This window comes from Bombina bombina, chromosome 4 (assembly GCF_027579735.1).
Source record: "Bombina bombina isolate aBomBom1 chromosome 4, aBomBom1.pri, whole genome shotgun sequence".
Classification (NCBI taxonomy): Eukaryota; Metazoa; Chordata; class Amphibia; order Anura; family Bombinatoridae; genus Bombina; species Bombina bombina.
In genome coordinates this window covers 303,485,035-303,501,978 of record NC_069502.1, presented here as the reverse complement: position 1 = coordinate 303,501,978, position 16,944 = coordinate 303,485,035, and the positions used below count along the sequence as shown (strand labels likewise).

General features: G+C 43.1%; 1 protein-coding gene across 1 annotated transcript in view; it reads left to right on the top strand.

The window, feature by feature from the left end:
- Positions 1-16,944, top strand: part of U2SURP (U2 snRNP associated SURP domain containing) — a 248,488-nt gene that overhangs the window by 158,387 nt on the left and 73,157 nt on the right. Inside the window, 1 exon segment of the mRNA XM_053710012.1 lies at positions 11,068-11,163. Within this exon segment, the coding sequence (XP_053565987.1) occupies positions 11,068-11,163 (96 nt within the window).

Genomic DNA, 16,944 nt, shown 5'->3' with positions numbered 1-16,944 from the left:
GAAAGCTCAGGGTCTTTGGTCTCGGGAAGAATCTCTTCTACCGATAAATATTCTGGAACTGAGAGCGATATTCAATGCGCTCCAGGCCTGGCCCCAGCTTGCGAGGACCAGGTTCATACGGTTTCAATCAGACAACATGACGACTGTTGCGTACATCAACCATCAGGGGGGAACAAGGAGTTCCCTAGCGATGGAAGAAGTAACCAAAATTATTCTTTGGGCGGAGTCTCACTCCTGCCACCTGTCTGCTATCCACATCCCAGGAGTGGAAAATTGGGAAGCGGATTTTCTGAGTCGTCAGACATTGCATCCGGGGGAGTGGGAACTCCATCCGGAAATCTTTGCCCAAGTCACTCACCTGTGGGGCATTCCAGACATGGATCTGATGGCCTCTCGTCAGAACTTCAAAGTTCCTTGCTACGGGGCCAGATCCAGGGATCCCAAGGCGGCTCTAGTGGATGCACTAGTAGCACCTTGGACCTTCAAACTAGCTTATGTGTTCCCGCCATTTCCTCTCATCCCCAGGCTGATAGCCAGGATCAAGCAGGAGAGGGCGTCGGTGATCTTGATAGCTCCTGCGTGGCCACGCAGGACTTGGTATGCAGATCTGGTGAATATGTCATCGGCTCCACCTTGGAAGCTACCTTTGAGACGAGACCTTCTTGTTCAGGGTCCGTTCGAACATCCGAATCTGGTTTCACTCCAGCTGACTGCTTGGAGATTGAACGCTTGATTTTATCGAAGCGAGGATTCTCAGATTCTGTGATCGATACTCTTGTTCAGGCCAGAAAGCCTGTGACTAGAAAGATTTACCACAAAATTTGGAAAAAATATATCTGTTGGTGTGAATCTAAAGGATTCCCTTGGGACAAGGTTAAGATTCCTAGGATTCTATCCTTCCTTCAAGAAGGATTGGAAAAAGGATTATCTGCAAGTTCCCTGAAGGGACAGATTTCTGCCTTGTCGGTATTACTTCACAAAAAGCTGGCAGCTGTGCCAGATGTTCAAGCCTTTGTTCAGGCTCTGGTTAGAATCAAGCCTGTTTACAAACCTTTGACTCCTCCTTGGAGTCTCAATTTAGTTCTTTCAGTTCTTCAGGGGGTTCCGTTTGAACCCTTACATTCCGTTGATATTAAGTTATTATCTTGGAAAGTTTTGTTTTTAGTTGCGATTTCTTCTGCTAGAAGAGTCTCAGAATTATCTGCTCTGCAGTGTTCTCCTCCTTATCTGGTGTTCCATGCAGATAAGGTGGTTTTACGTACTAAACCTGGTTTTCTTCCAAAAGTTGTTTCTAACAAAAACATTAACCAGGAGATTATCGTACCTTCTCTGTGTCCAAAACCAGTTTCAAAGAAGGAACGTTTGTTGCACAATTTGGATGTTGTTCGCGCTCTAAAATTCTATTTAGATGCTACAAAGGATTTTAGACAAACATCTTCCTTGTTTGTTGTTTATTCAGGTAAAAGGAGAGGTCAAAAAGCAACTTCTACCTCTCTCTCTTTTTGGATTAAAAGCATCATCAGATTGGCTTACGAGACTGCCGGACGGCAGCCTCCCGAAAGAATCACAGCTCATTCCACTAGGGCTGTGGCTTCCACATGGGCCTTCAAGAACGAGGCTTCTGTTGATCAGATATGTAGGGCAGCGACTTGGTCTTCACTGCACACTTTTACCAAATTTTACAAGTTTGATACTTTTGCTTCTTCTGAGGCTATTTTTGGGAGAAAGGTTTTGCAAGCCGTGGTGCCTTCCATTTAGGTGACCTGATTTGCTCCCTCCCTTCATCCGTGTCCTAAAGCTTTGGTATTGGTTCCCACAAGTAAGGATGACGCCGTGGACCGGACACACCTATGTTGGAGAAAACAGAATTTATGTTTACCTGATAAATTTCTTTCTCCAACGGTGTGTCCGGTCCACGGCCCGCCCTGGTTTTTTCTTCTGTTATGTGTGATCAGTCCACGGGTCATCATTACTTCTGGGATATAACTCCTCCCCAACAGGAAATGCAAGAGGATTCACCCAGCAGAGCTGCATATAGCTCCTCCCCTCTACGTCAGTCCCAGTCATTCTCTTGCACCCAACGACTAGATAGGATGTGTGAGAGGACTATGGTGATTATACTTAGTTTTTATGACTTCAATCAAAAGTTTGTTATTTTACAATAGCACCGGAGCGTGTTATTACTTCTCTGGCAGAGTTTGAGGAAGAATCTGCCAGAGTTTTTTACTATGATTTTAACCGGAGTAGTTAAGATCATATTGCTGTTCTCGGCCATCTGAGGGAGGTAAAGGCTTCAGATCAGGGGACAGCGGGCAGATGAATCTGCATTGAGGTATGTAGCAGTTTTTATTTTCTGAATGGAATTGATGAGAAAATCCTGCCATACCGTTAAAATGACATGTATGTATACACTTCAGTATTCTGGGGATGGTATTTCACCGGAACTACTCTGCTAAAGGTCACTAATACTTTTAATAACTATTTATCATGCTAAACGTTTTTGCTGGAATGTAGAATCGTTTACATTGCTGAGGTACTGTGTGAATAGATATTTGGGCATTATTTTCCACTTGGCAGTTTTTTGCTTGTAATTGTGACAGTTTCTTTTCTCTTCACTGCTGTGTGAGAGAGGGAGGGGCCGTTTTTGGCGCTCTTTACTACGCATCAAAAAATTCCAGTCAGTCACTTTTATTTTTCCTGCATGATCCGGTTCATCTCTGACAGATCTCAGGGGTCTTCAAACTTCTTTGAAGGGAGGTAACTTCTCTCAGCAGAGCTGTGAGAATTCTTATAGTGACTGTGCATAAAAACGTTGCTTTGTACTTTTTATGTCAAATTTAATTATTGTTATTTTACTAATGGGAACAAACCTTTGCTAAGAGTTGTGTTGTTTTAAAGTTTGATGCTATAACTGTTTTTCAGTTCATTATTTCAACTGTTATTTAATCGTTTAGTACCTCTTTGAGGCACAGTATTTTTTTGCTAAAAAAGATTATAACCAAGTTGTAAGTTTTTTGCTAGTGTGTTAAACATGTCTGACTCAGAGGAAGATATCTGTGTCATTTGTTCCAATGCCAAGGTGGAGCCCAATAGAAATTTATGTACTAACTGTATTGATGCTACTTTAAATAAAAGTCAATCTGTACAATGTGAACAAATTTCACCAAACAGCGAGGGGAGAGTTATGCCGACTAACTCGCCTCACGCGGCAGTACCTGCATCTCCCGCCCGGGAGGTGCGTGATATTATGGCGCCTAGTACATCTGGGCGGCCATTACAGATAACATTACAAGATATGGCTACTGTTATGACTGAAGTTTTGTCTAAATTACCAGAACTAAGAGGCAAGCGTGATCACTCTGGGGTGAGAACAGAGTGCGCTGACAATGCAAGGGCCATGTCTGATACTGCGTCACAGCTCGCAGAGCATGAGGACGGAGAGCTTCATTCTGTGGGTGACGGTTCTGATCCAAACAAATTGGACTCAGATATTTCAAATTTTAAATTTAAATTGGAGAACCTCCGTGTATTACTAGGGGAGGTCTTAGCAGCTCTTAACGATTGTAACTCCGTTGCAATACCAGAGAAACTGTGTAGGTTGGATAAATACTTTGCGGTACCGGCGAGTACTGACGTTTTTCCTATACCTAAGAGACTAACTGAAATTGTTACTAAGGAGTGGGATAGACCCGGTGTGCCGTTCTCACCCCCTCCAATATTTAGAAAGATGTTCCCAATAGACGCCACCACTAGGGACTTATGGCAGACGGTCCCCAAGGTGGAGGGAGCAGTTTCTACTTTAGCTAAGCGTACCACTATCCCGGTGGAGGATAGTTGTGCTTTTTCAGATCCAATGGATAAAAAGTTAGAGGGTTACCTTAAGAAAATGTTTGTTCAACAAGGTTTTATATTACAACCCCTTGCATGTATCGCGCCGATTACGGCTGCGGCAGCATTTTGGATTGAGTCGCTGGAAGAGAACCTTAGTTCATCTACGCTAGACGACATTACGGACAGGCTTAGAGTCCTTAAACTAGCTAATTCTTTCATTTCGGAGGCCGTAGTACATTTAACTAAACTCACGGCTAAGAACTCAGGATTCGCCATACAGGCACGTAGGGCGCTGTGGCTAAAATCCTGGTCAGCTGATGTGACTTCTAAGTCCAAATTACTAAATATACCTTTCAAGGGGCAGTCTTTATTTGGGCCCGGTTTGAAAGAAATTATCGCTGACATTACAGGTGGTAAGGGCCACGCCCTACCTCAAGACAAAGCCAAAGCTAAGGCTAGACAGTCTAATTTTCGTCCCTTTCGGAATTTCAAAACAGGAGCAGCATCAACCTCCACTGCACCAAAACAGGAAGGAGCTGTTGCTCGTTACAGGCAAGGCTGGAAGCCTAACCAGTCCTGGAACAAGAGCAAGCAGGCCAGGAAACCTGCTGCTGCCCCAAAGACAGCATGAACCGAGAGCCCCCGATCCGGGACCGGATCTAGTGGGGGGCAGACTCTCTCTCTTTGCCCAGGCCTGGGCAAGAGATGTTCAGGATCCCTGGGCTCTAGAGATCATATCTCAGGGATACCTTCTAGACTTCAAATTATCTCCCCCAAGAGGGAGATTTCATCTGTCAAGGTTGTCAACAAACCAGATAAAGAAAGAAGCGTTTCTACGCTGCGTACAAGATCTGTTATTAATGGGAGTGATCCATCCGGTTCCACGGTCGGAACAAGGACAAGGGTTCTACTCAAACCTGTTTGTGGTTCCCAAAAAAGAGGGAACTTTCAGGCCAATCTTAGATTTAAAGATTCTAAACAAATTCCTAAGAGTTCCATCGTTCAAAATGGAAACTATTCGGACAATCTTACCCATGATCCAAGAGGGTCAGTACATGACCACAGTGGATTTAAAGGATGCTTACCTTCACATACCGATCCACAAAGATCATCACCGGTACCTAAGGTTTGCCTTCTTAGACAGGCACTACCAGTTTGTAGCTCTTCCATTCGGACTGGCTACGGCTCCAAGAATCTTCACAAAGGTTCTGGGTGCCCTTCTAGCGGTACTAAGACCGCGAGGGATTTCGGTAGCTCCGTACCTAGACGACATTCTAATACAAGCTTCAAGCTTTCAAACTGCCAAGTCTCATACAGAGTTAGTTCTGGCATTTCTAAGGTCGCATGGATGGAAGGTGAACGAAAAGAAGAGTTCTCTTTTTCCTCTCACAAGAGTTCCATTCTTGGGGACTCTTATAGATTCTGTAGAAATGAAGATTTACCTGACAGAAGACAGGTTAACAAAGCTTCAAAATGCATGCCGCGTCCTTCATTCCATTCAACACCCGTCAGTAGCTCAATGCATGGAGGTGATCGGCTTAATGGTAGCGGCAATGGACATAGTACCTTTTGCACGTCTACACCTCAGACCGCTGCAATTATGCATGCTAAGTCAGTGGAATGGGGATTACTCAGATTTGTCCCCTACTCTGAATCTGAATCAAGAGACCAGAAATTCTCTTCTATGGTGGCTTCATCGGCCACACCTGTCCAGGGGGATGCCATTCAGCAGGCCAGACTGGACAATTGTAACAACAGACGCCAGCCTACTAGGTTGGGGCGCTGTCTGGAATTCTCTGAAGGCTCAGGGACTATGGAATCAGGAGGAGAGTCTCCTTCCAATAAACATTCTGGAATTGAGAGCAGTTCTCAATGCCCTTCTGGCTTGGCCCCAGTTAACAACTCGGGGGTTCATCAGGTTTCAGTCGGACAACATCACGACTGTAGCTTACATCAACCATCAGGGAGGGACAAGAAGCTCCCTAGCAATGATGGAAGTATCAAAGATAATTCGCTGGGCAGAGTCTCACTCTTGCCACCTGTCAGCAATCCACATCCCGGGAGTGGAGAACTGGGAGGCGGATTTCTTGAGTCGCCAGACTTTTCATCCGGGGGAGTGGGAACTTCATCCGGAGATCTTTGCCCAAATACTTCGACGTTGGGGCAAACCAGAGATAGATCTCATGGCGTCTCGCCAGAACGCCAAACTTCATCGCTACGGGTCCAGATCCAGGGATCCGGGAGCAGTTCTGATAGATGCTTTGACAGCACCTTGGAACTTCAGGATGGCTTATGTGTTTCCACCCTTCCCGCTGCTTCCTCGATTGATTGCCAAAATCAAACAGGAGAGAGCATCAGTAATTCTAATAGCACCTGCATGGCCACGCAGGACTTGGTATGCAGATCTGGTGGACATGTCATCCTGTCCGCCTTGGTCTCTACCTCTAAGACAGGACCTTCTGATACAGGGTCCATTCAAACACCAAAATCTAACTTCTCTGAAGCTGACTGCTTGGAAATTGAACGCTTGATTTTATCAAAACGTGGTTTTTCTGAGTCGGTTATTGATACCCTGATTCAGGCTAGGAAGCCTGTTACCAGAAGGATTTACCATAAAATATGGCGGAAATACCTATACTGGTGCGAATCCAAAGGTTACTCCTGGAGTAAGGTTAGGATCGCTAGGATATTGTCCTTTCTACAAGAAGGTTTAGAAAAGGGTTTATCAGCTAGTTCATTAAAGGGACAGATTTCAGCTCTGTCCATCTTGTTACACAGACGTCTGTCAGAAAATCCAGACGTCCAGTCCTTTTGTCAGGCTTTAGCTAGGATCAAGCCTGTATTTAAAGCTGTTGCTCCACCATGGAGTTTAAACTTAGTTCTTAACGTTTTACAGGGTGTTCCGTTTGAACCCCTTCATTCCATTGATATAAGAATGTTATCTTGGAAAGTTCTGTTTTTAATGGCTATTTCCTCGGCTCGAAGAGTCTCTGAGTTATCAGCCTTACATTGTGATTCCCCTTATCTGATTTTTCACTCAGACAAGGTAGTTCTGCGTACTAAACCTGGGTTCTTACCTAAGGTAGTCACTAACAGGAACATCAATCAAGAGATTGTTGTACCATCCTTGTGTCCAAATCCTTCTTCAAAGAAGGAACGTCTTCTACACAATCTGGATGTAGTTCGTGCCCTCAAGTTCTACTTGCAGGCAACTAAAGATTTTCGCCAAACTTCTTCCTTGTTTGTCGTTTACTCTGGACAGAGGAGAGGTCAAAAAGCTTCTGCTACCTCTCTCTCTTTTTGGCTTCGTAGCATAATACGTTTAGCCTATGAGACTGCTGGGCAGCAGCCTCCTGAAAGAATTACAGCTCACTCCACTAGAGCTGTGGCTTCCACTTGGGCCTTTAAGAATGAGGCCTCTGTTGAACAGATTTGCAAGGCTGCAACTTGGTCTTCGCTTCATACTTTTTCCAAATTTTACAAATTTGACACTTTTGCTTCTTCGGAGGCTATTTTTGGGAGAAAGGTTCTTCAGGCAGTGGTTCCTTCTATATAATGAGCCTGCCTATCCCTCCCGTCATCCGTGTACTTTTGCTTTGGTATTGGTATCCCAGAAGTAATGATGACCCGTGGACTGATCACACATAACAGAAGAAAACATAATTTATGCTTACCTGATAAATTCCTTTCTTCTGTTGTGTGATCAGTCCACGGCCCGCCCTGTTTTAAGGCAGGTAGATATCTTTTAAATTATACTCCAGTCACCACTTCACCCTTGGTTACTCCTTTCTCGTTGATTCTTGGTCGAATGACTGGGACTGACGTAGAGGGGAGGAGCTATATGCAGCTCTGCTGGGTGAATCCTCTTGCATTTCCTGTTGGGGAGGAGTTATATCCCAGAAGTAATGATGACCCGTGGACTGATCACACAACAGAAGAAAGGAATTTATCAGGTAAGCATAAATTATGTTTTTAATCAGGTCTGATATTTTATTTTCTTTAACTACAGTCACCACGGTACCATATGGTTTCTCCTATGCAAATATTCCTCCTTAACGTCGGTCGAATGACTGGGGTAGGCGGAGCCTAGGAGGGATCATGTGACCAGCTTTGCTGGGCTCTTTGCCATTTCCTGTTGGGGAAGAGAATATCCCACAAGTAAGGATGACGCCGTGGACCGGACACACCGTTGGAGAAAGAAATTTATCAGGTAAACATAAATTCTGTTTTTATCCCTCCCTCTCTAGTGACTTGCGTGGAAGATCCACATCTTGGGTATTCGTTATCCCATATGTCACTAGCTCATGGACTCTTACTAATTACATGAAAGAAAACATAATTTATGTAAGAACTTACCTGATAAATTTATTTCTTTCATATTAGCAAGAGTCCATGAGGCCCACCCTTTTTGTGGTGGTTATGATTTTTTTGTATAAAGCACAATTATTCCAATTCCTTATTTTTTATGCTTTTGCACTTTTTTCTTATCACCCCACTTCTTGGCTATTCGTTAAACTGATTTGTGGGTGTGGTGAGGGGTGTATTTATAGGCATTTTGAGGTTTGGGAAACTTTGCCCCTCCTGGTAGGAATGTATATCCCATACGTCACTAGCTCATGGACTCTTGCTAATATGAAAGAAATGAATTTATCAGGTAAGTTCTTACATAAATTGTTATATATAGTGTGTGTGTATATATATATATATATATATATATATATATATATATATGTGTATGTATGTGTATATATATATATATATATATATATATATATATATATATATATATATATATATATATATATATGTGTGTGTGTGTGTAGTTTAGTCTGTTTTTTTAATAATTTGATGACATTTTTGATTAGTGTGTTCCATTTCTTTCTAATGGCAGTGAGTCCACAAATTCCATTAATAACCTATGGGAAATATTCCACCTGGCCAAGGCAAAGACACCCCAAACAGGGCATTGAAATATCAATTCCCCCTACCCTCTCAGTTCGTTGCCTCGTTCATGGAGGTAGGCAGAGAGGTGCTCTGCTGAAGATTCTGTTTGTATTGTCCTCAGTGTATCGTTTCCTGCAAAAGATGTCAGGGGAGTTGTTGAAAGCCATTTAAACCTCTTAGTAGAGTTTTGGTGAATATTGGCTTCTGGATGTCGCAGGGAAGTTCCTATGCAACTTTCAGTGTTCTGCTATCCTCCCTTTTTAGGCAAACAGTGTTAGTTACTCAAATTTTCCTTTGTGTTACCGGACTCTGTCAGGATGACAGAAGCTGGGTGAGTCCTGATTTTTTTTATTTTCTCTCTCTAATGGCTTGTTGCCTAATGAGATAGGGTAAGCAGTCAGATTGCCAGCAGACTGGTTTATGGGGACCCTCACAGCAGAGGGGGGCTAACTAGTAAACATTATTACAGCTGTAAACTAGGGGCAATCTATGGAGGAAAGTGACCACCTGGTTAGATGTCGCACCACTTGTGGGGACACAAAACCACACTCAGAATCAGCATCTGGCCTTGCTGTTCGTACTTGGTGCACGCTGCTGCCATATGGGACGGCTTGTAAGAAGGGGTTATGTTTGGCCTCGGCTAATCGCCCAGAAATCACACTATTATAAGTCTCCTACAGAAGGAGTGTTAATACCTATGTGACCTGGAGGCTGCAAACGGGCTATAAGCATTATTGGCGTGCCCTGTCAAACTGCTCCTCATACGCATCATGGTTTGGGCATGTTTCACACAGGCAGTTTTCATTCTAATAAATGCATGCTATGCAGGTTTCATATAGTGTGTCGTCCTGCTCAACTATGCAACACATGCCTTACATCTGTTCTGCAGTCTCATTCAGGGGGCCCTGGTATTCAGTCGTCCGCATTGTCCCCGCCACCTCATTCTACCCCTGGATGTCCTGCAGACTCGCAGACCTCAGTATGCCCAGTTATGCCACAACCACAAACTGCGACCCCTATTTACTGCACATGCTGTTCTGTGATCCCGTTTCTCAAACACAATCCGGAGTTTGAACTGTTCCCCATGATTTTGCAGCCCAGTTACAATCTGCTAGAGGCAGCAGTCGGCCATATACAACTTTCTGACGATAACTCCTTGGCTAGCTCTGAAAGAGTACTTTCGTTTTGTGACTCCTGGAGAATCTAAAACTCTGAGGATATTACTTTTAGATTTAAAATTGAGCACCTAAGGTATTACTTAGAGGTTTTAAGTACATTAGGCGTACCTGAATTCTTCCATCGGTGGTGGCTAGTACTTAAAGTGCCATAAAACCGGTTGAGATCTGTGCATATCCTAAAAGGGCTAATTAAGTAAAAATAGTTTGTATAAAAAAGTTTAAAAATTGTTGGGAAGTATTTTAAAATAATGCTGTCTGTACACTGTGCTCCACCCCTTGCATCAGTGTTTAAAGACAGGCATTGTTTCAACTTAATTCACAGCTTCTAGGCATGCTCCAGCAGATGATCCCTATTCATTTGTGCATTTTACCAAAACAACAATGGATATAGCTACAGCCATAAAAATAATTGTGTGGGGGGAGTTAGAGCTGTACATTTCAGAAACTAAAAAGAAAGGGTTAATGGCGAGAAACTGCAGTATAAATTTGCAGGTAAAGTAATTAATGTACATATTATATTTTGTCTCTAACTCAACTTGTTTTATGTCCCTTTAAGGACTGCCTTCCCTACCTTTCCCTCCCTAAAATGTTTGTGGACTCCACAGCTTGGGAATTGGTTTCCTAAAGGTCATGAATGGAATTTGTGGACTATCACTGCCATTAGAAAATATAATTTGTTTACCTGAAATTATTTTCTTTCTTGGTAGTGAGTCCACAAACCCGCCCTGAAATAGTGTAATGGCATCAGTCTTACGGCACCTCTTATATCTCATTACTTTTCCTTATCCTCAACTTGAACTACTGAGACAAGGTAGGGGAAGTGGGAGGGATATTTCAGTGCTCTGTTTGGGGTCTTTGCCGCCTCCTGGTGGTCAGGTAGTGTATTTCCCATAGGTTATGAATGGAATTCGTGGACTCTCAATGCCAAAAATTGAAACACAAATTATATTTTCTGACCCTGCATCATTTCTTTTTTTGTGAACCGTACCACATTACATAGTGTCTTGCAAAACTGCTAGCTGTCAATCATGCAAAATATCTATACCGGTTTCCCAAATAATTACTAGAGAACAAAATTATTGATAAAATACTAAATTTATAATGTTTTTGTTAGTGGATATTTCAGAAGACTCAAAGAAGAATGAACCAATCTTTAAAGTTGCACCTTCAAAATGGGAAGCAGTGGATGAATCGGAGCTGGAATCACAAGGTTAGGAAATGTGTGTGTGTGTGTGTGTGTTTATTTTTTTAGTGTGTTAAATTATCATCATTAAAGATAGTAGTGTGTTGAAATAGTAAGTAATGTAAAGACGTTGCTTTTTTTTTAATGTGCACTGCAGGTTGTAATAAAGTTTACACAGGCTGGGTAGAAAGTGGCCTTGTGCCATAAATTTATAATCCTATATGTATTTATGTGTATGGGAGAAGCTGGTTTAAGATTCTTTGGTGTTAATCATAATTTCCTAAGGGTACCGATCCTTCAAAGGCCAAAGCCACCTTGGCTTGTATGAAGGGAAGTGATGGGAGTGATCACTTCTCTTCCAGTCGTGAAAGAGATTAAGTGTTTCTCTTCCGTTCTGCTCCTAGTTCCAAAGACCGAAGGTGCTTTTTGGCCTATGTTGGACCTCCAAAACCCTAAACTAATTTCTGAATATGCCAACTTTTAAAATGGAAATAATTGACACTATACTTCCTTTAGTGGAGGAGGGTCCATTTATCAAAGCATAACATACTAAAGGTGCCACACTAAGTGTCAACAGATCAAGATAATGTAATTCAATTATGTGAATGAGTGCGCTATTAAATCCTATATACATAAAACATAAGTGCTCCAAATCGTAAACGCAGCAAACCAGAGGAAATAACAAGTCTCTTCAAATAGTCAAGGAATATAGGTTTCAATCTTTGTAGCTGAAAATGATTTCAGGTCAGCTCCTTTTCAAATTCTTAAAGGGCTATGATTCAAAAACATTATACGCTCTAATCCATTAGAGCATGTAATTTTATGACTCGACCCTGTTCTTCTGGAAAAACACACAATAGAAGTGCTGCTTGGGACCAGCAGTTCACTTCAGGTCCTGAACAGCACTTCTACTGTGTGTTTAACACCTTTGCCGGGATTAAACACACAGTAGAGCAGGGTTGATAGTTTTAAACCTACATGCTGTAACGTGTTAAAGCATGTAATTTTTCAACTATTATGGCCCTTTAAAGGGGAGACAGTCAAGTCCAAATTAAACTTTCATGGTTCAAATAGGGCATGTAATTTTAAACAACTTTCCAATTTACTTTTATCACCAATTTTGCTTTGTTCTTTTGGTATTCTTAGTTGAAAGCTAAACCTAGGAGGTTCATATGCTAATTTCTTAGATCCTCAAATCTGAATACATTTTGACAGTTTTTCACAACTGTTAACATTGAGCTCATGCACGTGTGTTTACCTAGGAGTGAGCATTGATTGGCTAAAATGCAAGTCTGTCAAAAGAACTGAAATAAGGGGGCAGTTTGCAGAGGCTTAGATACAAGGTAATCACAGAGGTAAAATGTGGAATATAACTGTTGGTTATGCAAAACTGGGGAATAGGTAATAAAGGGATTATATTTTGAAACAACAAAAATTCTTGTTTTGACTGTCCCTTTTTAAGGTCACAGGAAAAATTCTCCAACAAAAGTGAAGAAAGGGACCACCCGACAGCGTTATGTCTTTAAATCACCATGTGAGAAAGTATTAGATTATTATTATTATTCTTTATTTATAAAGCGCCAACAGATTCTGCATCGCTGCCCCTGGGAAATTGGGGGCACTATTCCCGTGGGTACTTGCAATCTAGATGGGTAGGAGGGTGGGAAACAGGAGGTGGGGACTGCAAAGGTGGGAATGATATTAGTGGGGAGATGAGGACAACTGTTGGGTTAGTGAAGTTAATTTGTTAATGAGTCGGGTAATAGGCTTGCCTGAACAAAAAGGTCTTCTGTGAACGTTTAAAGGAGGAGAGGTAAGCGGAGTGTATCTAACGGCTCGAGGAAGGGCGTTCCAGAGGGTTGGAGCCGCACGATAGAAGTCCTGTATTCTAGCATGTGAGGAGGTGATGGTAGAGGACGCAAGGAGCAGGTCATTGTTGGATCTTAGGGGGCGGGCTGGAGTATATTTGCTGATGAGTGAGGACAGGTAGGGTGGGGCAGCATTGGTGAGGGCTTTGTAGGTCAGGGTGAGAATTTTGAATTTAATTCTGCTGTGAATGGGGAGCTAATGAAGGGACTCAGAGAAGTGCTGCAGAAACGGAGCGTAGTGAGAGGTGGATTAGCCTGGCAGATGCATTTAGGATGGATTGAAGGGGAGAGAGGAAGGCCAGTTAGCAAGTTATTGCAGTAGTCAAGTCAGGAAATTACCAGGGAGTGGATAAGCAGTTTAGTTGTTTCGTCACTCAGAAACAGACACATTTTGGAGATATTGCGTAGGTGGTTGCGGCAGGATGAAGAGCGCAGTTGGATGTGGGGAATGAAGGACAGATTTGAGTCAAGTGTGACTCCGAGGCAGCGGACTTGGGGTGATGGGGAGATAGTGGTGCCGCCAACAGTGATGGAAAAATTAGAAACTGTAGTGGAGCTAGAGTGGGGGATTAGAAGTAGTTCAGTCTTGGCCATGTTTATTTTTAGGTGGTGAGAGGCCATCCAGGAGGAAATGCCAGATAAACAGTCGCTGATGTGAGAATTGACAGAAGGTGCAGGGGGTGGAAAAATAGATCTGGGTGTCATCAGCATAGAGGTGGTAGTTGAAGCCATAGCTGTTAAGTTTACCCAGTGTAGAAGTGTAAATAGAGAAGAGTAGAGGACCCAGGACACAGCCTTGAGGTACTCCAACAGACAGGCAATGGAGAGGAGGAGCCACCAGCAAAAGAGACGGAAAAGGATCTGTTAGAGAGATAAGAGTGAATCCAAGATTGGGCAGTGTCACAGAGCCCAAGAAAACAGAGTCCGTAGGAGAAGGGGATGGTCAACAGTGTCAAAGGCAGCAGAGAAGTCAAGTAAGATGAGTATAGAGTAGTAGCCTTTTTTTTTAGCAGAAAGGAGATCATTAGTAACCTTGGTGAGGGCAGTCTCAGTTGAGTGTTGGGGACGGAAGCCAGATAGCAGGGGGTCGAGCAGTGAGTTGGAGGACAGAAAGTGGGTTAGGCGATTGGAAACTAGTTTTTCAAGGATTTTTTAAGCTAGCGGGAGCAGTGATATGGGGCGATAGCTCGCAGGAGAATTGGGGTCAAGGGAGGGTTTTTTGAGGATGGGGTGACCTTTGTATGTTTGAAGGAGGCAGGGAATGAGCTGGTAGAAAGGGATAGATTGAATATGTGGGTAAGAGCCGGAGTGAGGGTGGGTGACAGAGAAGCTATTAGATGTGAAGGAATAGGGTCAAGTGGGCAGGTAGTGAGGTGTGAGGAAGACAATAGGGAAGCCACTTAACTCTCAGTGGTTGGGAGGATGCAGAGAGCGGCAGAGGGGGTGACTGGGAGTGAAGTTGGGAGATTGCAGGCTTGTGTTGGGATGTTTCTTTGGATGGTAAGTGTTTTATTGAAAAAGTAGTCAGCCAGGTCTTGAGCACTGAACGCAGATGAGGGGCGTGGTGCAGGCGGTAGAGAAGAGTTGAAAATGGAGAAGTCTTTTAGGGTTTGAGGAGTAAGTGGATATAAGAGAAGAGAAGTAGGTTTGCTTAGCTAAGTGAAGGAGGTGTAAGAGTGAAGGATTAGCTTATAGTGCATAAAATCAGGTTCGGAGCGGGATTTTCTCAAGGCATGTTCAGCAGTCCGGGAGCATTTTTGTAGGTGGCGTGTTTGCTGGGAGTGCCAGGGCTGGTGCTGACAACGTGGGGCTTGGCGAAGTTGGGGCAGTCAAGTGCAGAGGAGAGAGTATTGTTGTATAGTGGGTTATGGCAAGGTCAGGGCAGGATATTGTGGAAGTGTGGGTGAGGCGTATTTGATTAAGGTTGGGGAGGGTCAACAGTGTGCAGATTTCTGTGGGGGGGAGTAGGTTTAGCGCCTGTATTTTAAGATTAAAGGTGAGCAGGTGGTGGGCTGAAATGGGAAATGGGCGACGGTCAACATCTGGGAGAGAGCAGAGATAGGACAATACCAGATCAGTAGTGTCTGTTGCGGTGGGTAGGGAATAGGGTGGATTGTAATAGTCCGAAGGAGTTTGTGAGTGAGAGAAGTTTAGAGGCAGCAGGGGCAAATGGGTTGTCAATGGGGATGTTGAAGTCCCCCAGAATTAGAGTAGGTGTATTTGTAGAGAGAAAGTAAGGAAGCTAGGCAGAAAAGTTGTCAAGGAATTGGGAGGTTGGTCCAGGGGGGCGATAGATAACTGCCACTCAGAGAGAGAGAGAGAGAGGGGGGGGGGGGGAGGAGAACAGGCGAATGCAGTGGACTTCAAAGGAAGAAAAGGAGAGAGATGGAGATAGGTACTGATAGGAGCAGGAGGGGGGGAGTAAGATGCCAACACCGCCACCTTGTGTGGCTAAAGTGAAGACCACCATGTGTGAGAGCAGCAATGGAAACGGTGTCAGAGAAAGATAGCCAGGTTTCAGTAATTGTTAAAAGGTTGAAAGTGTTGGAAACAGGTCGTGAACGGTTGTAAGTTTGTTAGATAGAGCGAGCAATCCAGAGGGCACAAGAAAAGGGAGAGGATAAGTGCTGTGGATTAATAGAGATGAGATTGTTGGTATTGCGTGACCTAGGGGTTTTACAGTGGGAGACAGAGTGTAAAAGTGTGGTGATTGCTGCAGGGTTAGGAGAGATATCACCAGCAGCAAGCAGAAGTAGCAGTGAGTGACAGAAGGTGAGAGTGAGATTTGTAGGAGCGTGTGTGACTAGACATAGGAGAGTTAGAGGGGGAAGCGTTTCTAAGGAAACGGTAGTTCATGAGAGGACAGCATAGGGGATGAGAAGGGAGGGTGAGATATGGATAGTGTGGGGGTTGTTTTTATGGGGACATGCAGTGAGTTTTAGGAGAAGGGCAGACAGAAAGCAGAAAATACATAGAGAGCATTGTGTAGGTGTATAGTTAGTAAGTTTTACCTGTTAGTGGGACTGCAGTTTTCACCTCCAGTTTCTAACTCCAGTGAGTATCTCTGCCACTTTTAACAGCGCCACTTAGAATCAGATGAGCCTTGGGCCTATCTGTAATACATTTTAGCAGATGTCAAAATGAGCTGTCGGGTGGAATTAGAATCTTTCCAGCTAGCTGATCTCCGGTTCAAGTGGATTGGTATCAAACACAGTTCAGCAATTAGAACTTTATTAAAGGGTTAGTAAACACCAGCATTTTTGTTGTTTAAAGAGGTACAGTAGATAATCCCTTTATTACCCATTCCCCAATGTTGCATAACCAACAAAGTTATAATATACTTTTTACCTCTGATTACCTTGTATCTATGCCTCTGCAAACTGCCCCCTTATTTCAGTTCTTTTGACAGACTTGCATTTTTAGCCAATCAGTGCTGACTCCTAGGAGCTTCACGTGCCTGAGCTCAGTTATCTATATGAAACACATGAACTAACGCCCTCTAATCTGAAAGCATTTTGACATCTTTTCACCACTAGAGGCAGTCTTCAAGGTCTAAGAAATTAGCATATGAACCTCCTAGATTTAGCTTTCAACTAAGAATACCTAGAGAACAAAGCAAAATTGGTAATAAAAGAAAATTGGAAAGTTGTTTTAAAATTGCATGCCCTATCAAAATCATGAGTTTGTTAAAGGGACAGTAAAGTAAAAAAAAAACCTCATGATTTAAATAGGGCATGCAATTTTAAACAACTTTCCAATTTACTTCTATTAAATTTGTTTAATTCTCTTGTTATCCTTTGCTAAAGGAACAGCATTGCACTACTGGCAGGTAGCTGAAAACACCTAGTTAGCCAATCACAAGAGACAAATGTGCAGGAATCAATCAGCAGCTAGCTTTAACTAGTGTAGGATGTGTGGTTTTTTTTTTTTAACAAGGAAT